Source organism: Ahaetulla prasina, chromosome 1 (genome assembly GCF_028640845.1).
Source record: "Ahaetulla prasina isolate Xishuangbanna chromosome 1, ASM2864084v1, whole genome shotgun sequence".
In the NCBI taxonomy this organism is placed as follows: Eukaryota; Metazoa; Chordata; class Lepidosauria; order Squamata; family Colubridae; genus Ahaetulla; species Ahaetulla prasina.
The window spans coordinates 179,859,440-179,887,339 of record NC_080539.1 but is presented as its reverse complement, the minus strand read 5'-3'; the positions used below and the strand labels follow the sequence as shown (position 1 = coordinate 179,887,339).

Below are 27,900 nucleotides of genomic sequence, written 5' to 3'. Positions count from 1 at the left end.
TTTCTTTAGACTAGCCACTAGCCAAACCCAAATCCTGCAGCTGCTCTTTGTATGTTTTAGTCTCCAGGCTTTTGATCATTTTAGTTGCTCTTCTCTGAATTTTTTCCAAAAGTCTCAACATCTTTTTAACTCTGTGTTAAAAGGTGAATTAAAATTAACGAATTGCTATGTTTTGCTGGTCAGTAAGAAGAGGAGAGTGCTTTAATTTTCTTCATAATCTCTTACTTGGGCCAAACAGGTTTTGTGACAGACTTTCTCTTTGCTTGTATCTGTATGGGAGGGCTGGAAAATATGTTGAGAGCTGACACACAGTTTTAAAAAAAAACCTCTCAATTGGCAGCTGCCTTGGATATTTGCACAAGGTTGCCACAGAAGTGGGGGCAATATATGCAAATTGCCATTTATGGTTGCAGTTTAATTTTTTCTCCATCCACCTTACATGCTGAGGAAACATGGCTGCTTTTGATACGTGCTGATTTGGGCTTGCCAATTGACTCCACCAGTTGCCAGTACACCCTTTCTTCCAGTAAGCTCTGGAAAACATTCTGGATAGGATCAATCAAGGGAATCGTTGTCTGCTCTCCATTATGAAAGACTGGCGTTCCCAAGTGTTCCAGTGCTATGGAATCCAAGCCTAGGCAGCGGAATAATTGTTCATCTAACATTATTGTTAGCAACAAATATTTTTAATACTAATTTTATTGACGATTATAATTACAATTGTAAAATCTAATACAAACTAAAAAAGAAATGAAAGAAAGAACAGGAAGAGGAACTGGCAAAAATGGCCTCTCCCCCCACCAGAGGCCCTCCAGAGGCTGAAAACGCCCTCCCAGAGCATCTGTGTGAGCCCTGTACTTACTTGGCATCCAGAACTGGCTGTGTGGAGACTCATGGGAGGAGAGAGGCGGCATGGGCAGGGCCAGCTGAAAATCAGCTGGCTGGTGTGCGCATGTGCGCTGGAGCTGAGCTAGGGCAATGGCTCGCATGCCCGCAGATATGGCTCCGCGTGCCACATGTGGCACGCCTGCCATAGGTTCCTCATCATGGCAATAGAGAATGAATTGTTTATTCTGGTAACCAACACCAGAGAAATATACCATCAGTAGCAATAGCACTTAGACTTACATACTGCTTCATAGTGCTTTACAACCCTCTCTGTAATATTGTCCCCAACAATCTGGGTCCTCATTATACTGACCTCGGAAGGATGGAAGGCTGAGTCAACCTTGAGCCAGTGAGACCCGAACTGCCAAATTGCTGGCAGCCGATGATCAGCAGAAGTAGCGTTCAGTACTGCATTCAAACCACTGTGCCACTGCATATTATACCAATCTTTTTCTGAATATAACATTGAGTGCAAATTTCATCAATCCAGCCATCAGAGGTTCTAATTCAATCTTTTATCCCAGTTAAACAACTAGCCTGGTAACATAACTGGCCGGCTGTCAACCTCGTTATTGCAATGTTACAAACTTTTGAACTTACTCTTGGGTCTTTTGTTGGACTGTATAAAATGTATTGCTCATTTCTGCCAGTGGCATATTGTCTTTTCTTCAATTTTCATTGGGATTCTTTGAAACAAAAACTTAAACCTTAGCAAGATGTTCATCCCAACTAGAAGAATTCCCTTTTTTCCCAAGTTGTAACATCTGTCATTCGATTTCTACATACCTCGGAATAATTGTTCCCAAATAAATCTTCTTCATTTTGCATGAAATGAATTCCCTTTATTATTAAAGCTCATTGTTTTTTATTGGTATTGCTTTTCTATTTCAGATAAGTTGCATATCAATCAATTTGTTTTATTATTCTTTCTGGGTTATTATTGCAATCAATAATTTCTTCAAACAAATATATACATACATATATATATATAACTATTGTAGAAAAAATTATATTGCTTAAAATATAATGAATTAAAGTAACTAAAAGTTTCAAACAATCTTTCAATCCAAAACCATACAGAATCACATTATCACCATACAGAATCACAGAAGTGGTGTTACGAACATTTTGTATTTTATGAACGTGGAATGGCACAAGTCTTATAGGGCACAGGAGATACTATAACCCCAATTGCTGGGGTCAGGTCTAGATCATCTTTAGATATTCCTAGAGGTGGCTGGAAGGTAAATGTTTGCAGGAGGCTGGTAAAGAAGAGGAAGAGCTCCATTTTAGCAAGGTTCTCACCTGCACATACTCTCCGACCTGGAAGAAAGAATACATGACAAAAATGTGATTTATTGGTTTCTTAAACTGTTTTACATTGCTTCAGAGGTGGGTTTCAGCAGGTTCTGACCAGTCCTGGAGAATCAGTAGCGGAAATTTTGAGTAGTTCAGCGAACCAAAAAATACCACCACTGACTGGCCCCACCCCCATCTAGTCTCTGCCTTCCAAGTCCCAACTGATCAGGAAGAAATGGGGATTTTGCAGTAACCTTCCCCTGGAGTGTAGTGGGAATGGAGATTTTACAGTATCTTCCCCTGCCATGCCCATCAAGACATGCCCACCAAGACATGCCATGCCAGGCCCACAAGCCACGCCCACAGAACCGGTAGTAAAAAAAATTGAATCCCACCACTGCATAGCTTCCCAATGTCATATGGCCATGGAGAGATCAGCAAAAAGAAAAGTTATGACAGAACGTTGATATGAAAATAGACAAAAGGGCAACAATAAAATAAGAATTGGTAGAATCATGATAATCTTAAAAGAAGGACAAATTTTGATAAGTACCCTTCTACACTGATTCCCTGAAAAGAAGCATCTCACTGTAGATGTCATGATTACAATTACAGGAATACATCTGTTTAACAGATCATTTGGGGCAGGGGCTAGGGGAAAACATATGTAAAATTCAAATGGCAATCAAAGTCACTAGCTGTATTATATTTAAAATGATGGAAATGTTGCAGTAAATAGGAAAAGATGGATTAAAATTCCATTAAATTGATGGGGTAAGATTAGTATTATTAAAATTAACACTGCTGCGTGAATATTTTATGCATTTATCCCAAAGCTATTTCCATTGAAATAAAATGTGATTCCATAAACTCCAACGGAAAAGAATATATGTAGCTCAGGGTTGAGCTCAGGATTATCAAAAAGCTTCTGACAACTAATCACACTACAGTATATTCAACATAAGCTAGGAAAATAATATTTCTAAGATTCATCAAAAGCATCTCAGAAACAACCAACAGCCTGTTACAACCACAATGTAGTACAGAAAGCAATTAAAAACCTTCCAAAACAACTTTAAAAATCCCAAAAAATCAGTAGCTCAAGAGGAAAAAAATGCAGGAGTGATTTTTAACATATATTAAGGAAACAGCCATTATTTAGGATAGAAAAGTAGAATACTAGCAAGGCATATCCATGGACATCAACCAGCAGTCAGAAGACCTTAAATTCCTTAAATTCACAGCACATGGACAGACTCAAAGTTTCAACTGAGAAAGTGTAAGCATCCTAGACCAAACTAAATCCAACATCTCTAGGGCAGGGCTGTCAAACTCCCGGGCCATAGGCCAGATGCGTCACATGCTGGCCATGCCCAGTTTAGCAAAGGAGAAAAAAGTCCTGATATGTCACATGACGCTGCCGTGACAATGTGAGTTTGACACCCCTGCTCTAGGAAGCTTGAGACAAATCAGCCATCAGTAGACAGAGAAAAGCCACTTTTACTCGCCATTTAAAAGAATAAAAAAGCTAGAAGAAACCAAAACCCAAAATACATCCTCTCTAGCAGCCAACATATAAAAATATAAAAAAACAAACATGGATTAACATCAGACAAACAATCAAACAGTAAACAATAACCTAATCAAGGAACTACCAAGGATAAAACCAAATTTGCACCAATGCTGGGCAATACAAGCAGAAACAAACCCCATAATCACTTACACTGATGATGTTGCCTGGTTGTGTAGTAAAATGTCTGCAAGCAAACAACCAAGCTCAGAGAGTACCAAGGAGTCCACAATTCCACAAATTGTTGGTTACCAGAATGTTCCTTGTGTATGAGCTGGAGGATTGATTCAAGTCTCATTGGCATTGTAACTCTGTGTAGTATAAGTAAGCTTCCTAAATAAGTGGATTTAATATTCTTCTGTATGGCTTTATCACTTCCATTGGTTCATTCAAAACTCACAACAAGTTTCTCAACAATACCTAGCATTTATTAAATTACATAAATATACTTCAATGGAACTTGCATTCTGAGATTGGCTAGTAATTGAATAGCATTTGAATAGCTGATTGCCACATTCCTTATCACCACAGTGCACATACCATTGCACCCCATGGTCACTTTTATGCTATTTTCCTATGCTTTTCTGACTTAATTCTGGTGATGTACTGATAAGATCTATATTGTATGGAAAGATACAGATCTCAGCTTCTCTTTCACTTAGGCAATATTAGGTATAGATTTTGATTTACACCCTGACGCCACACAATCAAGTCTTTTTTCTCCTCAGGCTAATTCTTCTTTTCAACGTGAAAACCCTAATAACCTTTTCAGCAGGGGTGAAATCCAGCAGGTTCTGACAGGTTCTGGAGAAACGGTAGCGGAAATTTTGAGTAGTTCGCAGAACTGGCAAATACCACCTCTGGCTGGCCCCAGAGTGGGTGGGAATGGAGATTTTGCAGTATCCTTCCCCTGGATTGGGTGGGAATGGAGATTTTGCAGTATCTTTCCCCTGCCACACCCACCAAACCACACCACACCCACCAAACCACGCCCACAGAACCGGTAGTAAAAAAAATTGGATTTCACCACTGTTTTGCAGGAATTGCAAACAGCTAGAGACTTATACCTTTTACTACCCATCTTTGAATAATTTGAAGCCAGTTCAAGTCTTATACTAGAATCATCCAAACAAGGTCAAAATTATATCAAACTTTCTTAAATGAAGACCATTCAACTGAATTTTTATTGCTGTTGTTGCTGTTGCTCTTTAAATGTTCCATGATCTCTTGTAAAGATTTTTTCCCAAAGAAGGGCTGTTTATTACTGGACACAATCACACATGTACAGATAATCTTACCTGCAGAGAAAGGCATGAATGCATCTTTTTTCACAAATTTTCCTTCAGCATCAAGAAAATGTTCAGGATAGAATTCATAGGGTTTCTCCCATTGGGATTCATCATGGAGCACTGATGATAGCAATGGAACAATCTGCATTCCCTAAACATTGAAAGGGGAAGAACTATATTAAGGTGTGTCTATTTAATACATTCCTATAGAAAATTTTCAAAATTTTAAAGGAGATATTGCAAATGTATGGATTTTTAAATAATGAGAGGTATATGCTAGGCATGGAAAAATGCACATGTTGAAAAAGGTTTATCCTAGTTAGTAAAAACTGCATAGTACTCTAACAAAATTCTACCTTATACTGTAAAAAATAGACTAAATCTTGTATTATGTAGTGATTTCATACTGCTCACCTTGGGAATGAAGAAGCCTTTGAAAGTTACATCCACGGTGGTTGCATGGGGCAAATTGCTTGGAACAATATCAGCAAACCTTTGAACTTCATGAATTACTGCATCAGTATAAGGCATTTTGATTCGGTCTTCTGTCCTTGGCTGACGAATCCCAATCTCTTTTGCAATTTCTTCTTGGACCTTCCCTGGCAGAAGAAATCAATAGTATATATTTAAACAATCAGAATTGTGGACATTTTTTGATACTGGTACTAAAACATGAATAAACTTGATCATATATCAAAGAAAAAATAGAAGGATAAAATGTTATTGTTAGTGACAATTTCTAAATATGGTAAGGTCTTTTTGTAAACATTTCAATCTGCTTTAGTGCAGTCAGAAATATTTCTTCTGCAACATTAGAAGAGAAGGCTATGTATCCATGGACATTTTAGTAGAGACTTGGTGATACTAATATGTGATCTGTGTTGATTTCCTTTTTATTTATTAGATTTTTATCCCACCTTTATTATTTTATAAGTAATTCAAGGTGGCAAAACTTCCTAATACCTCTTCCACCACCTATTTGCACCAAAAGGACAACCTTATGAGGTGGGTTGGGCTTAGAGTGATTGGCCCAAGGTCACCCAGGTGGCTTTTGTGCCTAAGGCAGGACTAGAACTCACAAACTCCTGGTTTCTAACTTGATGCAATAACCATTGTACCAAACTCTCATTCTCAAGCCAGAATGAATTGTTGAGTGGACCATGTAGAGCTGTGTCTTGATCATAGGTAAAATACATTATTGTTCATAGAAAATTTTATCAGTCTTGGTTCATTGTAGGATGGGAACACATTGGATGCAGGATTTACATGTATACATATATGCAAACAATGGAAATATCAATAGAAAAAAACAGCATCGCATGTACACTGAATGTGATACACAGAGAAACCTGATGTAAGATGTTTTATCACTGGACTTTCATTGTACCCCAGAAAGCTAAAATGAACAAATTGTTTAAAACTTAATGATCAAGTCAGATCATTTTTCCAGATTTAGTGGCAATGCACTAAGAATTTTGTTAACTAATTTATATTACAATAAAATATATTTCAAAAGTTGAATTTCCTTTTCAAACTATGATATTTTTATTAAACTTTCCAAGCCATAAATCCCCATAAAGATTTCTGAATTAGTTCTGTACATGCTAATTGCTAGAAACATATTTAATGTTTCTTATTGGAAAGGATACTTGATCCCCCTTCCAGAAGCATCACTATTTAAGTTGTAGGCAATAGCGTGAAAAGCAATAAAATAAAACTTACTTTGAATTCCTGGGAATTTCATCATTAGGAGTATGGCCCAGCGCAGAGTATTTGAAGTTGTTTCCATACCAGCAGCAAATAAATTACTCACAACACTTCTAAAGTTTTCATAGTGGAAATATGAAGTAGTCGTCTTCTTCTTCTCCTAAATTGTACCAAGAAAAAACACCAGCAAGGAAACTTAATGTATTGATGTGATGTAAATTCCAGAAGGCTGAGAGGCTACTTCTTGAATGGATAATATATTGCCCTACAAATCTGCTCCCTTTTACAAAATGATAAAGGATTATTGAAGTTGTAGTCCCAAAACAAACTGAGAGACACTGTGCTTCAAACATTAACTGGAATGGAAAAAAAAAGTGAAGTTCTCAATTCAAATCTTTATTGTCAATGCACAACCAATACATGAGATTGGTTGAGCTCCCTCAGTGCACCCCTCCAACACAATACAACTCACAGTGAAGACAGAAAATCCCTAATCCAATAAATCATATTAACAAAACACCCAGTCCTGTTGCATATGCATCATGAAAACCTTTGAAAGGCTAGTGCTTTCCTACCTGAAAACCATCACGAATCCGCTCTTAGACCCCTTGCAATTTGCATACCGAGCAAATAGATCAACAGATGATGCTGTTAATATGGCTCTGCACTACATCCTACAACATCTTGAGTCTCCAAAGACCTATGCAAGGGTCCTTTTTGTAGACTTTAGTTCAGCATTCAATACCATCATTCCAGACATTCTTCTAACTAAGCTAAACCAGCTACAGGTACCGGAACAGACTTGTAAGTGGATCACAAGCTTCCTAACAAACAGGAAGCAGCAGGTGAAGCTAAGCAAGATCACATCAAATACCTGTACAATTAGCACAGGGGCCCCCCAAGGCTGTGTGCTCTCCCCACTTCTCTTCTCTCTGTATACCAATGACTGCATCTCCAATGATCCATTTGTTAAGCTACTGAAGTTAGCAGATGACACAACAGTGATTGGTCTCATTCGAGACAATGACGAATCCGCATATAGACGAGAGGTCGAACGACTAGCCTTGTGGTGCAACCAAAACAATCTGGAACTGAACACACTCAAAACCGTAGAAATGGTGGTAGACTTTAGGAAAAACCCCTCCATAATTCCACCTCTCACAATACTTGACAACACAGTATCAACAGTAGAAACCTTCAAATTTCTGGGTTCTATCATATCGCAAGATCTCAAATGGACAGCTAACATCAAAAACATCATTAAAAAAGGACAACAAAGAATGTTCTTTCTGCGCCAACTCAGTAAGCTCAAACTGCCCAAGGAGCTGCTGATCCAATTCTACAGAGGAATTATTGAGTCTGTCATTTGCACCTCTATAACTGTCTGGTTTGGTTCTGCAACCCAACAAGAAAAACACAGACTTCAGAGGATAATTAGAACTGCAGAAAAAATAATTGCTACCAACTTGCCTTCCATTGAGGACCTGTATACTGCACGAATCAAGAAGAGGGCCGTGAAAATATTTGCAGATCCCTCGCATCCTGGACATAAACTGTTTCAACTCCTACCCTCAAAACGACGCTATAGAGCACTGCACACCAGAACAACTAGACACAAGAACAGTTTTTTCCCCAAGGCCATCACTCTGCTAAACAAATAATTCCCTCAACACTGTCAGACTATTTACTGAATCTGCACTACTATTAATCGTTTCATAGTTCCCATCACCAATCTCTTTCCACTTATGACTGTATGACTATAACTTGTTGCTGGCAATCCTTATGATTTATATTGATATATTGATCATCAATTGTGTTGTAAATGTTGTACCTTGATGAACGTATCTTTTCTTTTATGTACACTGAGAGCATATGCACCAAGACAAATTCCTTGTGTGTCCAATCACACTTGGCCAATAAAATTATATTCTATTCTATTCTATATATTTAAAGGCAAAAAATGTTCACACACTGCACTGAAGGGTTGACTGTAAATATCCCCAAATGAAAAGTCCTTGGAGCCACCCAGAATAGACCCTATGCTTCTCTATTGAGGATATTTTTAATGGGGAAATTTAATTGGGTTTGACCCTAGTGCTGCAGACTGTGAAACAAAGAAATGAAGTGAGAATGAAGCTGCCAGAAATTAGTTTTCTTCTACTTTGCTAAAGGAAGGGTCTTAAACAACCTGCATGTAGTTTATCTGGAGGTAGCTTTTTAAAATGTGTACAAACAAATATCAGTAACTCCAGACATTTATAAATAATCCATTACCTCTCTTTGTCGAACAAGAAATGAATCAATAAAACTCCTCTGGTCATTTTCATCAAGATCATTGAGATGTTCTCTAAAAGTGGCTTGTAGGAAAGTATGGAGTTCCTTTCTATTGTTCAGTCTTATCTTATGAGAACCCAAAAGGAGCCCTAACCTGGGAAACATATTATGTATCTGAAATAATGACAGAAGAAAAATATATTAAGGAATTTGAATACTTTGAATATATTTCTCAGTTGGACATCGAGTGAATACATGTGGCCCATATGTCTATACAAATAAATCACAGTAATAAAAAAATATATGATTGAGGGAGAACTATGGATAGTCAGTATTTCTAATTCATTGAGGCCCAAATCCCAGGGATTGAAATTCCATGCAGTTATTGGAAGAGGAAGTGCACATTTTTTTAACATACTATTGAATGAGCTCCTCTTGCTCACATCCTGTTGATTCCCCAACAAGCAATGGAAATGATCAGTATAAGAAGCCAAATTAAGTTCTTGTCTGTTTTGTACTTTTAGGGTTGTGCAGCATAAAGAAAAAAAAAAGACGGAGAAACTATTTGCAATGAAGGCTCCCATCCTTCCCACCTGAGTGTATTCACAAGCAGGTAGAGGGAAGGAGAGGAAATGTTGAAGTGTGCATCATGAAGTCGTGATGTTAAAGTGATTTGCATACTTCACTGAGAAGTTTGCATGCAGCTACATAAGAGTGGAATTTGAATACTTTGAATATATTTCTCAGTTGGACATCGAGTGAATACATGTGGCCCATATGTCTATACAAATAAATCACAGTAATAAAAAATATATTAAGGAATTTGAATACTTTGAATATATTTCTCAGTTGGACATCGAGTGAATACATGTGGCCCATATGTCTATACAAATAAATCACAGTAATAAAAAATATATTAAGGAATTTGAATACTTTGAATATATTTCTCAGTTGGACATCGAGTGAATACATGTGGCCCATATGTCTATACAAATAAATCACAGTAATAAAAAAATATATGATTGAGGGAGAACTATGGATAGTCAGTATTTCTAATTCATTGAGGCCCAAATCCCAGGGATTGAAATTCCATGCAGTTATTGGAAGAGGAAGTGCACATTTTTTTAACATACTATTGAATGAGCTCCTCTTGCTCACATCCTGTTGATTCCCCAACAAGCAATGGAAATGATCAGTATAAGAAGCCAAATTAAGTTCTTGTCTGTTTTGTACTTTTAGGGTTGTGCAGCATAAAGAAAAAAAAAAGACGGAGAAACTATTTGCAATGAAGGCTCCCATCCTTCCCACCTGAGTGTATTCACAAGCAGGTAGAGGGAAGGAGAGGAAATGTTGAAGTGTGCATCATGAAGTCGTGATGTTAAAGTGATTTGCATACTTCACTGAGAAGTTTGCATGCAGCTACATAAGAGTGGAATTTGAATACTTTGAATATATTTCTCAGTTGGACATCGAGTGAATACATGTGGCCCATATGTCTATACAAATAAATCACAGTAATAAAAAATATATTAAGGAATTTGAATACTTTGAATATATTTCTCAGTTGGACATCGAGTGAATACATGTGGCCCATATGTCTATACAAATAAATCACAGTAATAAAAAAATATATGATTGAGGGAGAACTATGGATAGTCAGTATTTCTAATTCATTGAGGCCCAAATCCCAGGGATTGAAATTCCATGCAGTTATTGGAAGAGGAAGTGCACATTTTTTTAACATACTATTGAATGAGCTCCTCTTGCTCACATCCTGTTGATTCCCCAACAAGCAATGGAAATGATCAGTATAAGAAGCCAAATTAAGTTCTTGTCTGTTTTGTACTTTTAGGGTTGTGCAGCATAAAGAAAAAAAAAAGACGGAGAAACTATTTGCAATGAAGGCTCCCATCCTTCCCACCTGAGTGTATTCACAAGCAGGTAGAGGGAAGGAGAGGAAATGTTGAAGTGTGCATCATGAAGTCGTGATGTTAAAGTGATTTGCATACTTCACTGAGAAGTTTGCATGCAGCTACATAAGAGTGGAATTTGAATACTTTGAATATATTTCTCAGTTGGACATCGAGTGAATACATGTGGCCCATATGTCTATACAAATAAATCACAGTAATAAAAAAAATATATGATTGAGGGAGAACTATGGATAGTCAGTATTTCTAATTCATTGAGGCCCAAATCCCAGGGATTGAAATTCCATGCAGTTATTGGAAGAGGAAGTGCACATTTTTTTAACATACTATTGAATGAGCTCCTCTTGCTCACATCCTGTTGATTCCCCAACAAGCAATGGAAATGATCAGTATAAGAAGCCAAATTAAGTTCTTGTCTGTTTTGTACTTTTAGGGTTGTGCAGCATAAAGAAAAAAAAAAGACGGAGAAACTATTTGCAATGAAGGCTCCCATCCTTCCCACCTGAGTGTATTCACAAGCAGGTAGAGGGAAGGAGAGGAAATGTTGAAGTGTGCATCATGAAGTCGTGATGTTAAAGTGATTTGCATACTTCACTGAGAAGTTTGCATGCAGCTACATAAGAGTGGAATTTGAATCCTGATATCATGTTCATGTCATCCTTTGGATGCAATTTTGCTGCAAACATCCATGACAAGGAGTATGCTTTGCAATAATGTGATGATATTGTTATTGTTGTTTGCTTTATGATCTGAGTCCAAGGTAACAAGGATTTAAGCATATATAACTAAAATGCATGCATAAAGAATCACATGAAACCAAAACAATCAAAGCTGTAAAGAAGAAGACACCACTCAGGCTAAAGGCCCAGATAGAAATTCTACCAGCAGATAGAGGTTCTACCATTGAAGTATCTAACAAAATAAAACAGTAACTTCTTCATTAATAATAGGAATTAATATTTTTTATAATCCAGGTTATGAATTCTTATTGCCTGTGTGTTTATAGTGGATATTTGACGTACAGGTATCTTTTTCTTATGAGAGATTGAAATATATTCTGTGAGTATGGAATCCATTTGTTGACTTGCAACAAATATCAAAAATTATTAAAACAAAGTTTCTTTCAACTTGTAAAAAGAACAAGAAAAAAGCCAAGGAAATTATGGAAGAGGCTGGCAAGGAGGTGACAGGCAGCGGGGAGAAAGCAGAATTCCTTATTTCATTCTTTGCATCTGTCTTTCCAAAAAGGAAAAAAAAAAACACAGTCCAATCTATTGAAAGCAGTACCGTAAAAGACAGATTAGGAATACAAATCAAAATAGGCAAAAAAACGGAAATACATCAATCCACCCTAGATGAGTTCAAGTCCCTAGTATCAAATGGCGTGCATCCCAGAGTTCTGAAGGAGCATGCAGACATGCTATTGGAAACACTGAGCCATATCTTTCAAGCTCCTGGGACACTGAGGAACTACCAGAGAACTGTAAAAGAACTGATGTGATTCCCATCTTCAAAAAGCAAAAAAAGAATGGATCTAAGAAACTACAAATCAATCAGCTTGACATCAATACCTGGGAAAATCCTGGAAAAGATAATCGAACAATGGATCTGTGAATACCTAGAAATAAGCAAGGCTATTACTGGACGGCAACACGGATTGGCAAAAACAGATCATGCCAGACAAATCTCCCTGCATTCTTTAACAAAATTAATGGACCAATGACTAAATTAATGGACCAGTGAAATGTGTGGATATAGTATCCTTGGACTTCAGTAAAGCATATGACAAAATAAACCACAACCTACTTCTTGGTAATATAGAAAAATGTGGGATAGACAGCATCACTACCAGGTGGGTTCACAACTGTCTCTTGCAATCAGCATGTAGTCCTCAATGGAACTACATCTATATGGAGGGAAGCATGCATTGGGTTATCCCAAGGTTCTGTTTTGACTCAATACTCTTCAATGAAGGAGTAGGAGGGAAACTAATCAAATTTGCAGGCAACACCATGCTGGGAGTGAATAGTCAACACTGTAAGAGATAGGCTCAAGATCCAAAAGAATCTTGACAGATTTGATCACTGGGTTCTGTCCAACAAAATGCAATTCAGGAGTGAGAAAAGTAAGGCTTTATACTTAGGCAAAAACAAAACAAAAGAAATGCACAGGTATAGAATAGACGGAATATGGCTCAACAGAGGTAACTGAGAGAGTGATCTAGGACTCATAGTGAACAATTTCTTTACAAAAATGAGCAAATAGAAACTTATCAAGAAGACAGCCAACCTAGAAGGAAGGTGAATTTTTCTGATAATGATAACAATTAATCAGTGGAACAGCTTGGTTTTAAAAGTTGTGGGTGCTGCATTACTAAGGTTTTTAAGAGATTTGTCCAGAATGCTATAAGGTCTCCTGCCTGAACAAGGCGTGGGACCGCAAGGTCTTTTCCAACTGTTTTATTTATTTTATGGAGGATGAAAATCTGTTATTTTTAAGAAAAAGGTTAAATACTAAGGGGTTACCTTTCCTTGATCCCTCTACAGCAGGGGTAGTCAACCTTTTTATACCTACTGCCCACTTTTGTATCTCTGTTAGTAGTAAAATTTTCTAACCGCCCACCGGTTCCACAATAATGTGCCATGTATCATCGTCTGCGCATGACTCTCGTGCATCGTGGATTGGGGTGGGGAGGGCACTGGCTACCAGCTCTGCTTGTCTGTTACAGCTGAGTGGTGTGGGGGGAGATGCACGAGCTATTCTGGGACGAGGCTCTTTTGTTTGCGGTCACACTATAGCGCCATTTAGTTTCACTTACGTAACGTGAAGTAAACTTATGTGTGGGCGATACAAATAGTATATTTTCAGAAATTTAAATTGTCACGGGGAATTTTATGAAAACCTAATGAAGATGTTTTTAAATAATGCTATGAAAATTTTTTAAAAAGTCAATTAAATTAAAAAAAAAGGAAAGTGCTTCAGTATCGGACAAAACCCCTATCGCCCACCATGAAAGCTGGAACGCCCACTAGTGGGCGGTAGGGACCAGGTTGACTACCACTGCTTTACAGGTTGAAATGGGGTGTATTCATTCCCTATTGCAATTATCCTGGTCAAGCCTTGATGTAATATCATAATCACTTCGAGATCAAAAATAGAGGCTATTAATTTTTTTTCCAAAACTTATTTTGAGAGATATAGTCAAAATCACCTCTAAATCTTTGAAGACCAGAGAGACCACTCCATTTGGCAGATTATAACATTTCATCACACCATAGTGTTCAGGCACTTATGGTATTTGAGCACAGTCTATTAAAAAAATTACGGTATAAATATCTGCCATATTCTATAGTTTGCTATAAAAGAAAACTAACTGAATGATAATTAGAAGGTTCCACTTATCAATTTTTATATATTGAGAGAATAATGGAATTAAGCCTTCTTTAAGTATACATACAGAAATATATATGGCAGTGAAAAAAGGGCTCAATGACACACATTAAGCTGCCTCTATGTCACAATTTTTTTCTTCAAATGACAAATGAGATTACCAGAATATCAAAGGTTTTTGAAAGTTGGATATTTTCACTGAATAGCTTCAGTAGTCGTAGAAATGTGGCATCTTCATAGTCATATCGCTTGCCAAATAAAATAGAAACGATGATATTGGAAACAGCAGCTCCCATTATTGTTGTGATATCAAATGGTTTTCCTGACCAATGAAAAATAAAACAAGACTGTGAAAAAAATGCCAGGATTAAAGTTACTTTTCACTGCATTTAGACTCAGAGTCAGATTACATAAAGGAAACATTCACCATAAAAGCTTATAGCCAGTATTGATGAAATTAGAAATATTTAAGTTAAGAAATTGGGGAAAGTATTTCATTACTACAAAGGCACAATTGTAGTTTCTGAACACAGATTAGAGTAACTTTGGGGTCTGGTGTTCTCTAAACTTGGTTGTTTTCTTGTAAACATTTCATTACCAAACTAGGTAACAGTGCTATTTAGGTGCCTATCCTGACTCCAAACCAATTCTGGACAACTCACCATATAATAAACATAAACACACAATTCCAAAAACCTGCACCAAGGTGGAATCTAGTTGCTCAATATAAAAACATGTTCAAAAAGAGACTCCATCCCCTTTAATTCAAGGTCTGAGAGAACAAACGAGCCTTCAAATCCTTATAGAACACCAACAAGGTAGAACCCACATGGATTTCAAGGGGGATTTTGTTCCAGAGGGCAGGTGCCACAACACAGAAGGTATGCTTCCTGCATCCTAACAAATGGCACTGCTTCATTGAAGGAACCTGGAGCACACCAACTCTGCTAGCACAAACTGGCTGAGTGGAAACTATGGAATACAAGCAGCCAGAAGGCAGCAGGTTCTGACTAGTTCTGGAGAATTGGTAGTGGAAATTTTGAGTAGTTCGGAGAACCGGTAGTAAACATTCTGACTGAACCCGCCCCTATCTATTCTCTGCCTCCAAGTCCCAGCTGATTGGGAGGAAATTGGGATTTTGCAGTAACCTTCCCCTGGAATGGAGTGAGAATGGAGATTTTACAGTATCCTTCCCCTGCCACACCCACCAAGCCATACTCACCAAGCCACACCCACAGAACCGGTAGTAAAAAAAATTGAAACCCACCACTGCAAGCAGCCCTTCAAATAACTATGCCCTAAACCTTATATTCCAGATTATTGAATTTAAATATATTCCTATCAGAAACTGAAATACATTTGCATAGATGAACCCTACACAGACTTAGTATCTGTGATACAATTCAACATCTTCCTTTATATACTTTACATTGTATTTTCAGAAATATAACAAGTTGGTTTGTTGTTTTACTTGGAGAAATTCTCTTCCAATGAAAATGTGTGTTCTTGAATAAATTAAACTAAACTAAACTAGACGTAAGTAGACATGAACAGGTAGTTTATTGTATATTATTGATATTATTATTTAAAAACCTGGTTTATGCTTTATTTTCCATGAGTTGGCAACTGAGTGCTAAATATGGTAAGAATAGTTCATGATGCATTAAAAACATGCATGAGAATAAATGGCATGTGCAGCAAAGGGTTCAACATTGATCAGGAGCATCAAATTTGCTGGGTATAAGAGAAAGCTTCTGCCCACTTGGTTATATGGAAATTCGTATGTCAGAGGAAACACAAAAAATAAGGTGGATGCAATGGGGAATAAAAGAAGCACATTTAGGCAGTTTAGTTATACAGAGAAAATGAAAGCAAATCAAATTACAGAATTAATTTATTAAGAAGCATGAATGGGTTGAGAGTAGATGGAAGATCAAGTATATTATGGCTGGATGGAGTAAAGGAAACCCTCAAAAGTAGGGTGATGAGAAGATTGAAGGACAGAAGACAATGTAGAAAGCCCTGTATTGACCTAGTGATAGACATATGATTTACAAGGCTAGAATAGTATAGGGAAGTAAAGTGAACAGTGTTTGTAGACACTATATATTGCTTTTGTTTAAAAAAATGTCTTTCTTTATTGCAACTGTCTTAACAAAAAGCAAACAGTTTGTAGGTATATAGAAATGGTATCCAAGTGAAACCTCATTTGACAAGAGAAATAAGCTTTAATGTTTTAGATTAATTTTATATCATGGGGCATCTGTTTTTTTCTATTTCTCATGTCAATGGATGGTAAGTTTTATTCAGATCATTTCTGAATTGCAAAAATGCTGAGAACCATAAGTGCAAATGTTTAGAGCTTTGTGTATCTTTTTGTTACTATCCTATGGTCACACAGAAGTTTTCAACCCAAACACTGCAAGGTATATAACAAATGTTATCAGTTGAAATTATTTAGGGACTAATATTTTGGAAAATATGGAATTCTTTCTTTTTTATGTTAATTGCTAGTGAGGTGTGATGCTGAATAAATGAATCAGTTGCAGTTTGAGCCTTATGACTGTGCTAAACTAACAATAAGAGAGTCCAATATTGACAATCTAGAAGTGATACTTTTATTGGTGAATTTAGTAAGATATGAAGTATGTATTCTAGATCACTTAATAAAAGTAAATTGTATGCTTTTGGTTCTTGAGAAACTGCAAAATGATTATCATTGATCCAAAGCAGGAGAAACAATATTTCTATTGTTCTAATATGTCTAAGTGTGCAACACACTTTCATGTTTATGTATAGGTATGCAAACCTAACATTCCTCAATTGATTTTACCCAAAATTAAGCCTAGAACTTTTATTAAAAAGAGACCATTAGTGCATACTAGATGTGGTGGAATTGCAGGCTAAAGAAAATGGGGGAGTTAAAAGTGTGGCAATATAGAATTGCTCCAAGGAAGGAAATATCATAGACCAGACTTATCTATTGGTTCCCAAGGAAATGCAGCCAGAATGGTGAAATTCTTGTAATATAGGTGATCAACAATAACGAAACTGCTTTGGCCTACTCTTAAAGTCGCTCTGGTTTCTTGCACCTTATTCGAGAATATAGAATTAGAAATTGTTTTTGATATGAATGCTACCAGAAGGATTTGACATGTGTTAGGTTTATACAAATATTAATTCAAGAAAAATCCTACTTAGCACACATTAGACAACTAAGCATATTTATAGGGAAAATGGATTTAAGAATTGTTGGAGGGAAAGTATTCCAAAAGCAACCCTTGTTCATTTGATATAACACAATGAAGCTATTTCCATTCTACTTTTGTCCGGAAAGATGCTCCAATAGAGCATCAGGAGGAAACACCAACCCACCTGCATAGGTCTCAATTGTCTTCGTTAAGACATTGCACTCTTCTGTGATTTTGTCTTCAATGGTCCTCTTGCCCATTCCATAGTCCCGTAAGGTGGATAATGCGAACCGTCGCATCACTTTCCAGTTCTCACCATGAGAAAAAATAATGCCTGAAGAATAATTCCTGAAGTTATTTCCAACATTGTTACAGCATCAGAAACGAAGAGCGTAGAAACCTGCATGTGGTCCTTATACCAAAACACTTATTCATCTCTTTCCTGAAGCATTGGAAATACTCTGTACTGAAGATATGCTTTAAAAAAAATGCTGTCTATATAAGTAAGTGCTAAAGTTCAATGTGTAAAATAGCCTGGGGTCTCTTGCCAAAAGACATGGCAGATTATGATCCAAATGGAGTGAAGCTTTGGGAGAAACACACACACGCACAGGCGCGCACACAGAGAGAAAAATCCACAAATGAACCAGTCCCAAGACTCACTATACACTTGAAATAAGCATTGCAAATTCTCCATTCCATAGCTTGGGTCTAATATCGTCAAAGTATTTTTTAAAACGGATTCTGTGGCAATGCATGTCTGTGCTGTGCACATTATATATATGTTATGGAGAAATGATCCTTGAGAGATGGATAAAAATTAATATTGGGGAACAGAAATAAGCATAACTATGTATACGAAGAGAAATATACAGAAAAATGCAGACAAACCACTAGGACCTTCCACACCCCAAATTTTCAAAAAAAAAGCAGAACCAAATCTGTTGTGGGTTTGTTTCTGTATATGATTCATGCTGTTAGTGCAATGCTGTGTTGTCTTTTTATTCTCCAGCTTCCCCTAGTAACGACTAGATGTAGTAGAAGTGGTCACTCTTTGGATTGGATCTCCACAAGTTTCCTAGTCCTTTTACGTTACTACCTATGAAAATGTCTCCATGGCAGCGATTGCACATCTGCAAGTAATGCCAGCTACAATCCAAAATGAAACAACTCACCAAAGCCCTTTGCAACATCCTCAAAAAAGGGGACGGAGGCTCTCTCTGCAAACGCATCAGCTTGGTTCACTAGAGCCTCTTTGACCGTCTCATAGCCAGTCAGCACCACCATCTCCTGGAATCCCATTTTAAGACGAAAAATGGGACCATATTCTTTTGACAACTGAGATATAGCAGATGAAAAACAAAAGACAATTTTGATCAACAATTAGACTCACATAGGTAGAATTTTGTTTTAAAAAGCATGTATCACAGTTCCAAGACTGAGGTCATGTTCTTTTCTTTTCTTTTTATGGCACATTATGAAGCTGTTATTTTGGTCAGTACCTTTATATATACCATATATAATTATATAAAACAAAGAAAAACACTTACGTAGTAAAAGGATGCTTGCACACTAAATCATATCAAACTGATACATTTTAAAATGTAAGTTTTAAAGGGGTCTAGACACACAGTGGGATTTCTTAAAAGAGAAATTGGGTCTCTGCTAGATTGTTGAAAGGGTCACACAAAAACTTTCCAATTATTCCTAGTAGTTGTTGAAGCTGATTGTGTGAAGTTCTTAAAGAAAGAACTTAAAGAATATGCCCGAGAGTTCAAGGGCTTTTTATCCATCTCTTCCAATTTGAGTACATTATGAGAAAAATTGGAACCCTCTAACAAATTGCTTTTCTTGGAATAATCCTCCTGTAAAATTTAAATGAATTTAAATACCAGATAAATTCTCCCTTTTTAAACATTTGCATAAAGATGAAAAACCAACAGGCAACACATGAAACTTAATTCAGTATTCACAAATTTGTGGCAAGTAAACTTTGGCAAAGAACCTTCATCCTTCTTAATTATCAGGCTTTACCTCTATCATTGTTTTGTGAGGCCTCTTCAGATCCATCATGTGCAGATTTCCCAAAATGGGTATGGTCCTGGGTCCTGGAGGGAGATTGGGGCAGTTGTTATTCCAGGAACTGCCCTTTGTCAAAATGAACATAATTGCAAGAATAAATAGTAATAATATTAGAATGGGTCCAATCCAATCCATTTCCTTTCACAGAGCAGTTTTCAGTAGCAATTGAAATGACTTCTGTAAATTGAAATGAAACAAGCATTGCATTAGACATATCCCAGCTACTATTTCTACAGAATCATCATATTGACATATATACTCAGCAACCTTTGCCTTAGTTTAATTTGACTCTAAGTTTCCTGATATATGTCTGTTAGTTTAACTCAGAAAGTTTTGCAAATAGGTTTAAACTCCTTTTCACTCCACAATGTAACAAATTGTAGACAGATGTTAATAATCTGTTATAATTGCTTTTACTGAGTACACAACCTATTGTGAAATTTTCATGCTTGAAACAATAATTAACAGAATCTTCAGGGGTAAATGTTCACTGTTTAGTCAAGGAACCAAATAAATCGCATCAAATTAACCAAGACTGGGCCCAGAATCAACACAGGCATGCCTTGTTGAATAATTATTCAATCTTTTCACATTATGTTGGGGAATTTTCCATGACTCTGGTTATCTGAATGGGGAGCAGGATGTATTTCTTATAGTCTACATATAATATCTTATTTTAATCAAACAAGTTTCTGTGTTGTATTTCCTCTTGGCTTGGGGCAATTTAATTTGGAGAATTATGTAACCTTATATGTGAAAAAGATGTTGTAGGTAGGGGCTGCCACACAATTTTTAAAAAAGCTCACATTTCTAAGGGCAGCTTTCTTGGCATTTGCCCATGAGTGGACAACAAAGGAGTAATGATGCATTGTTGATCATCATAAATGGCTGAAATTTGGTTCTTTTAGGCTAAAGAAGTGTATCAGCATGTGAACAGAAGTTCTGAAAAAGTTATTAAAATAGATATGAGATAATTTCCAATTTGATATATATATGATGGACAACATAGATCTTGTAGATGCATGGAGACACAAAAATGCTGATGCTAGATAATATACACACTTAGATATTGCAAAAAGGAGTTAAAAGATTTTTTGGGTGATCATTTTAATAAAGATACAGACCCAAGGAGGGTTTGAGATGCAAATAAAGCTTTTATGGAGAAAAAAATTGTCTTGTAACTTACAACTTCTCCACTGCAAAAACACATGGACTACCAACCTTGATCAAGGAAAAGCAATAGATGCAATCGACATAGACTTCTGCAAAGCTTTTGACTCAGTAGTACATGACAAACTTCTCTTAAAACTAAAATCCTACGGCATTTCGGGACCTCTACACAGTTGGATAAATGCCTTCCTATCAAACAGACAACAAGTGGTCAAAATTGGCAACGCTCTATCAAATCCTGTTCCTGTCAAAAGTGGCATTCCACAAGGTAGTGTTCTTGGACCAACACTCTTCATACTATACATAAATGATCTCTGTGACCTCATTTCAAGTCATTGTGTTCTCTTCGCTGACGACGTCAAACTATTCAATACCACTAACAATACTTCTACTCTTCAAAATGACCTTGACTTTGTTTCCGATTGGTCTAAAACTTGGCAACTTCAAATATCAACCAGCAAATGCTCAGTCTTACATATTGATAAAAAGAACCCCAACATCAAGTACAAGCTTGATGGACATTACCTTACTGATGACCCCCTCCCTGTCAAAGACCTTGGAGTTTTCATATCAAATGACCTAAATGCCAAAGCCCACTGCAATTACATAGCAAAAAAAGCTCTAAGAGTTGTAAACTTAATTTTACGTAGCTTCTTTTCCAAAAACTCTACACTACTAACCAGAGCATACAAAACATTTGCCAGACCTATTCTTGAATACAGCTCATCTGTCTGGAACCCATACCACATCTCTGACATTAATACTATCGAACGTATCCAGAAATATTTTACTAGAAGTGTTCTTCGCTCCTCCGAAAACAACAAAATACCTTATACCACCAGGCTTGAAATCCTGGGTTTAGAAAACATAGAACTCCGCCAACTCCGACATGATCTGTGTTTAACACAGAGAATCATCTATTGAAATATCCTTCCTATAAAAGACTACTTCAGCTTCAATCGCAACAATACAAGAGCAAACAATAGATTCAAACTTAATGTCAACCGCTTCAAACTTGATTGCAGAAAATATGACTTTTGTAACAGAGTTGTTAACACTTGGAACTCACTACCTAACTCTATAGTCTCTACTCGAAACCCCAAAATCTTCAACCAAAAACTGTCTACTATTGACCTCACCTCATTCCTAAGAGGACTATAAGGGGCGTGCATAAGAGCACAAAAGTGCCTACCGTTCCTGTCCTATTGCTCTCTTCATTATAGTATTATATGCATACTTTTACTTATACTTTTACTTATATATACTTTTTTCTCTCATGATGGGTTATTGTTTATGTTGATGATTGTATATACTGTTGTGACAAAATAAAAAAAAACATAATAGAAAGCCTAAAAAAGAGATAAAAGAAAACACAAGCAATTTTAGATGAGATAATAATGAAAGAAATATTTTAAAAATTCCCAGAAAGCTACTTTACAATAAATTAAAAATTACAGTGACCATTGTTCCTATTAACAATAAGAGAAATTAAAGTAATAATAAATTATGCAAAACAAAAGAATGTTGAATTTGCAAACAGGCCAGAGAAATAATTGGCATATAAACGGAGGGAAGAAAAAGAGAAAAAATGATATTAAAATTACAAAATGAAAACACCATGATACAGATAATTCAAAGATGCAAAGATATTTTACCAATATTACTCTTTTTAAAATATATTTTATTAAAGGTTTTACAGAGAACATAACAAACACAAATAATACAGTGAGGGAGGGAGTGAGGGATATAAATAATAATAATATGTGGGACACCCCCTCCCCAGATTAAAATATTCTATATTCTGAATATTAAAAGAGGCAGAATATTATATTTCCCCAAAGGAGAAATGGAAAAAAATCTTAACAAAGGCAGAAAGCAGTCCCAGGCTTCCTGCCCTAGGAAAATATCTGACCTTTAGGAATGCAGATTTTGTATCTATTCAGGAAGATTGGGTCAATCTATTCATAAACAAAATGCACAGAAGGTTTGAGTTGATGGGATTAAACTCTACATTCCCCCACCCAAATTCTAAAGACAGGACATGACCTTTAGGACATACCGTATTTTTTGGAGTATAAGATGCACCTTTTTCCCCCAAAAAAGAGGGTGAAAATCTGGGTGCGTCTTATACTTCGAATGTAGCCCCACCCAGCTTCTCAAACGGAGGTTTCAGAGGCTGAAAGAAGCTTCAGAAAAGAAGCCCCCAAACAGAGCTTCAGAGGCTTTTTTTCTGAGGTTCTGTTTGGGGGCTTCTTTTCTGAAACATAATCAGAATAAGACATTCTGATAAGCGGTTTTAGATAACTAAAGGAAAAGTTTAAGAAGCGGCTGCCTTAACAGCTTATAAATTTATTCCTAGGCAGCATTCAGGAATGCACAAATGGCTTTGTGACTCATAAAGCCCTTTGAGAACCTAAATCTTAGTTTTTATGATGCCAGTCTTAACCAGCACAGGTTATTTGCATCCAAAGAAACCAGAAGTAATATTGAACCTGGAATCTTGCATTACACAGTAGTATAATTGTAATGTTTTACTTTTGTCGGTTGCATCACAGGTCTCCCCTAACTAGTTCCCCCACCCGCATGAGCCCACACCGCTACTATCCAACCCACTGGAGAAAAACTGTCAGACTAGGATGGGAAAGGCAGAGGCTTCAACCTGAAGTCCCAAAGGTACTTTCTCAAGAGGCAACGGGACTTTCTAGTTTTTCTTTGAAGCTCTGACTCAGCTCTGAAGAAGTTTCTTGGATGAGAAGCGAAATGTTTTCAAAGGAAAACCAGAAAATCCAGTTGGATCTTGAAAAAGCACCTTTGGAACAACCATGACCTGGATGACGGAGAATCTTCATAGACATTCAACCTGAAGCACCTGCTGCCAGTCTGTTTCTGCCCTACCCAGCAATTGCATGCCAGTAGGCACCATTTGCCTCTAAATCAAAATTAAAAACAAAATTCAACTCTGTCCTGCCAAGCACTAACTTTCACAACAAACGGAAAAAGCAAGGCACAGAACTCACAGCCAAGGAATCTGCTGCTAAAATTCACCTCTGGGAATAGCTGATTGGGGGTATTCCAGCAGGCCAATGCACCTGCAAATCAGCTTTTTTCTTATTTTCCTCCCCAAAAACTAAGGTGCGTCTTATACTCCGGTGCGTCTTATACTCTGAAAAATACGGTAATCGGATTAATCCACCACCGTTGAAATAGTAAAAGACACAAGGCTCACTACATTGCACAACCCCCTGGAGCATCTCAATCACAAACCCCCAAAACCCTATAAAGATCTATCCACTCACTCAGCCATTTTGTCAGCCAACGCAGAGACATGCTGCTATCACTGAAGTTTCTGGAAACCAAATAAACAGCCAACTAGTCAGCCTCCATTTTATTACCAGCATCTTTCTCCCGGCTTGGAACCGGCCAGGATTTTTCCCCCCACAAATATAAATGCTTTTATAACTGTCAAAACGATTAGAAACCATTCCTTTTCCTTTTTTACTTTTTTTACTTTTCTTTTTCACTATTCTTCTTTATTTTCTTCTTTAATATTTGCATTGTTTTTATTTTGTTAAAAGTACTTTATTAAAAATAGAACGAAACAGAGAAAATGAATGAATGAATGAATGAATGAATGAATGAATGAATGAATGAATGAATGAATGATTTGTTCTAGGATTCATTTGTTTGTTTTTTGTCTTAATTATCCATGGCATTCTCAGCAATCTTCTTCAACATCAAAGTTCAACCTTCTTTATATTCATTCTACTTTTGCCAAATACAATAATCTAATTAGAATTAAGTATTATTTTGGTATTGAAAATTATTTGATCATGATTAAGGTTATTGGTCTGCCTATTAATAAATATTTTTTGGTTACTTTACCGATAAAACCAAAATAAAAAGTAGAGCATTTAAGTCTTTTCATTTCCTCAAAAATAAAAAGAATACTTTGCAATGGCTGCTGTAATTCAAATGCTTTTCTTTAAAACAGTCATTCCAATTGAGTTTTAAATATTTGAAAGAAATTATCCATCTGAACTTGAGCAAAGGGTTATCCCTTATAAATTCTGTTGAGTAGTTTGGTCAGAAATTGGTCAGAAAACGTTTGGAAAACATTACATTATACTGGAATGATTGCTCTAGGAATGTTGCTCTTAAATAACTATGCTAGTGGACTCCTGTCCATAGCCTTATACTGTCACATGACTTCAACATGTTTTCCTCTTTCCAAACCATGTTGCTTGTCACATGCTGAATGTCTGGAACAATTTGCTGAGAATCAGGGATTATTAGTTATGAAACAACTTGTAAATTGTTAACACGTTCAAAAGTTTAGATTACATGGTTGGGGGATTGTGGCAGGTCAAGGGTAGAAGGCACTGGGTGGCCATTACAAGGAAAGGGAGAAGAACAATGTGTCAATCCATATCTGACCCAGTTGCCTTACTTCTAGATCCCTGAGATCCAGAATAGTAATTAGTAGTGATCTTGGCCTCAAGTTGCTGAGCTATGTGATAAGACATCACTTATTGTGAAATGGTAGTGGTCAAACACAGGACTTGAGATGTATTTTTGAGATGACTGGATGATGTTTGAAGCCCTTCAGAGGCCTAGATTGCAAGCCTGGGAACTAGAGAATTACTGTTATTCTTTAGATACAACTACTGGTGATGTGCATACCTGTTACTGTAAGTTAGTTTTTGGAGTCACGTGATAAGGGTGAGGCTTTTAAAGTATGACAGAATAGGAGCAGTTGGACATTTCAGTCTTATCTTGTAAGTGAGGCGCTGGTTTGTCCATTAGGGAGTCTGTGATAGATAGGAGCAAATCATCTCTAGAGCAGCGGTCTCTAATCTTAGTGGCTTGGCAGTCCGGCTGGGAGAAGGAAATGTGTCTGCGTGACTGGTGGGCTGGTGTACACACGCTCACGCGCGCAGCTCCACTCATGCAAGAGAGGAGGGAAGAGAAGAGAAGCCTTTGGGGTGCGAAGCCCTTCAGGCTATTCTGCTCCAAAAGGTTTTGCAAAGGGACGGAAGGCCTGAAGCAGCGCGAGATCGCCCCTCCACCCCAAAAAAAGAGCCTTTTATCTATTTGCAGCAGCTTTTGGCACGGATAAGAGAAGCCTTTGTGGGTGTGATCTTGCGCTCCTTAGACTCACCGAGGCTGTCCGACACTCGAAAAGTGGGTGTCCTGCGCAGACAGTCTTGGAGAGGGTCAGTGAGGCTGAGCAGAGCGCAATGGTCCCACTCAGCCTCTGCTGTCACTGGAGTATAAGGAGCTGGCGGCTCGCCAGCCCGTTGCGGGGCGGGGAGGGGAGGGGATAGGAACCGGGTCGCCTGAGTGGCGGGGCGTCACACAAGCGCAGCTCCACTCACGGAAGAAAGAACAGCAGCCTTTGGGGCGCCGCTCGTGCAAGTGGAGGTGTACGCGCGCACTCAACATATTACATGTACCAATATATAGGGACCTTCCCAAATTCTTCCTTCTAACCCCATTCCCCTTTTCATGTATGTAACCTGATCAATAAGCACTTAGTATCTGCTGAGATTCAATAATCTAATGCAATGTTTTACTATGTACTGTTGTTTCTTATGATTATGCCTGCTGGAGACAAGGTTACTGAGAAGGAGAAAGTCCTCTCTGTCCCATCCCTCCCATTTCCAAGAATGCTTAGTCATCAAAACAACATCTTTAGCATCCATTAAGAAATACAAGCTTCACCAAACAATTGATGAGCTGCAATATGCTATTCCATTATAATAATAATATGAGTCTATTCTGCAATATGAGTATATGCTATTGTTCCTCCTTTGGAGCAGACTATTAATCAGTATCTTTTTTTAAAAAAAATTTTAATTTTTTAAAACAAACCACATACATCATACTTTTCGAACAAAATATCAGTCAGGTACATAATCAAACCCAATTTTCCACCATCCTCATTGTATAGTTTATCAAATCTATTTCCCTTCCCTTCTTGTAATTTCATTATTTTCATATTTCTAACATAAAATTCAATCTAACCCTCTGTCCTGAATTTAAGTCTTCAGACAAGTCTAGGCCCTCCCTTTTTGCCCCCCTCCTTATCCCTCCTATCTAAATTAAAACCCTATATTCCCAATTACAATTTTCAACATAAAAATCATTATTTTTATTTTTATCAAAGAAAAAACAATAACAAAAAATAAAGAACAAAGTAAAACCAGCTTGTGATGGCTGCAGTCCACATCTCTGAATCGAAGGAAAAAAGCCGGGGCTGCAGGGCCTGCTGCTGGGGCTTCCCTGTTCGCCTCGGCGGCTCCTTCATTCTTCACTGCCCCTGCAAGGCAGCTATGGTCCATTCTGGATCCCCATAGCGAGGGGATTTTCGGCGCTCACCCCAGAGCTCCCAGGGTTCACGTCTGTCTCGTCGATGGCCACGCCTCTGTTAATCAGTATTGTATCATCTACCCTAGATGGTAGGCTCAAGATCCAGATGGATCTTGACAGACTTGCACACTGGGCCCTATCTAACAAAATAAAATTCTATGTAGAAAAAAGTAAAGTCTAACATTTAGGCAAGAAAAACCAAAAGTACGCATGTAGACTGGGTGAAACTAGGCTTAATAGTAGTAGTAACTGTGAGAGGGACCTTGGAGTCTTAGTGGACAACCAATTAAATATGAGCCAAAAATGTGCAGCGGCAGCCAAAAAAGGCAATGCAATCCTAAATTGCATTAAAAGGGATACAATCAAGATTAAGTGAGAGACCAATACCACTGTACAAAACCTTAGTAACACCACACCTAGAATTCTGCATCCCGTTGTGATCACCACACTATAAAAAAGAAGCAATCAAGATTATTAAGGGACTGGAGGCTACAACATTAAGAACAGTTACAGGAACTGGGCATGGATAGTCTAGTGAAAAGAAAGACCAGAGGAGATAGCAGTGTTCCAATATATGAGGGGCTGCCAAAGAGACGAGGGAGTCAACCTATTTTCCAGAGCAGCTGAAGGCAAGACAAAGAAGAATGGATGGAAACTGAACAAGGAGAGATTCAACCTGGAAATAAGGAGAAATTTTCTGACCGTATGAGCGGTCAACCAATGGAATAGCTTGCCTTCAG

General features: G+C 37.3%; 1 protein-coding gene across 3 annotated transcripts; it reads right to left on the bottom strand.

Moving 5' to 3' along the window:
* Window positions 1-1,742: 1,742 nt before the first annotated feature.
* Window positions 1,743-26,048, bottom strand: LOC131198420 (cytochrome P450 2K1-like). Of its 3 annotated transcripts, none has more exons than XM_058183048.1 (10): window positions 25,950-26,048; window positions 19,574-19,798; window positions 18,715-18,877; window positions 17,724-17,873; window positions 14,510-14,670; window positions 9,028-9,201; window positions 6,769-6,913; window positions 5,461-5,645; window positions 5,056-5,197; window positions 1,743-2,211 (listed from the first exon to the last, which is right to left on the bottom strand). In XM_058183048.1, exons 2-10 carry the CDS (start codon window positions 19,754-19,756, stop codon window positions 2,024-2,026), a joined length of 1,491 nt encoding a protein of 496 aa, XP_058039031.1. In that variant the 5' UTR covers window positions 19,757-19,798; window positions 25,950-26,048; the 3' UTR covers window positions 1,743-2,023. The 3 variants fall into 3 exon arrangements, with proteins under 3 accessions (XP_058039031.1, XP_058039040.1, XP_058039050.1); XM_058183057.1 differs by having other exon boundaries at window positions 19,574-19,647; window positions 25,950-26,009; XM_058183067.1 differs by lacking the exon at window positions 17,724-17,873.
* Between the last annotated feature and the right edge of the window lie 1,852 nt (window positions 26,049-27,900).

Coding starts and splice junctions, on each gene's coding strand:
- LOC131198420 (XM_058183048.1), bottom strand. CDS start 19,756: ATGGATTGGATTGGACCCATTCTAATATTATTACTATTTATTCTTGCA. Junction 5,646..6,768: donor GAAATTCCCAGGAATTCAAA/GTAAGTTTTATT, acceptor TTCTTCTGCCAG/GGAAGGTCCAAGAAGAAATT. Junction 2,212..5,055: donor ATTCATGCCTTTCTCTGCAG/GTAAGATTATCT, acceptor TCTTTCTTCCAG/GTCGGAGAGTATGTGCAGGT.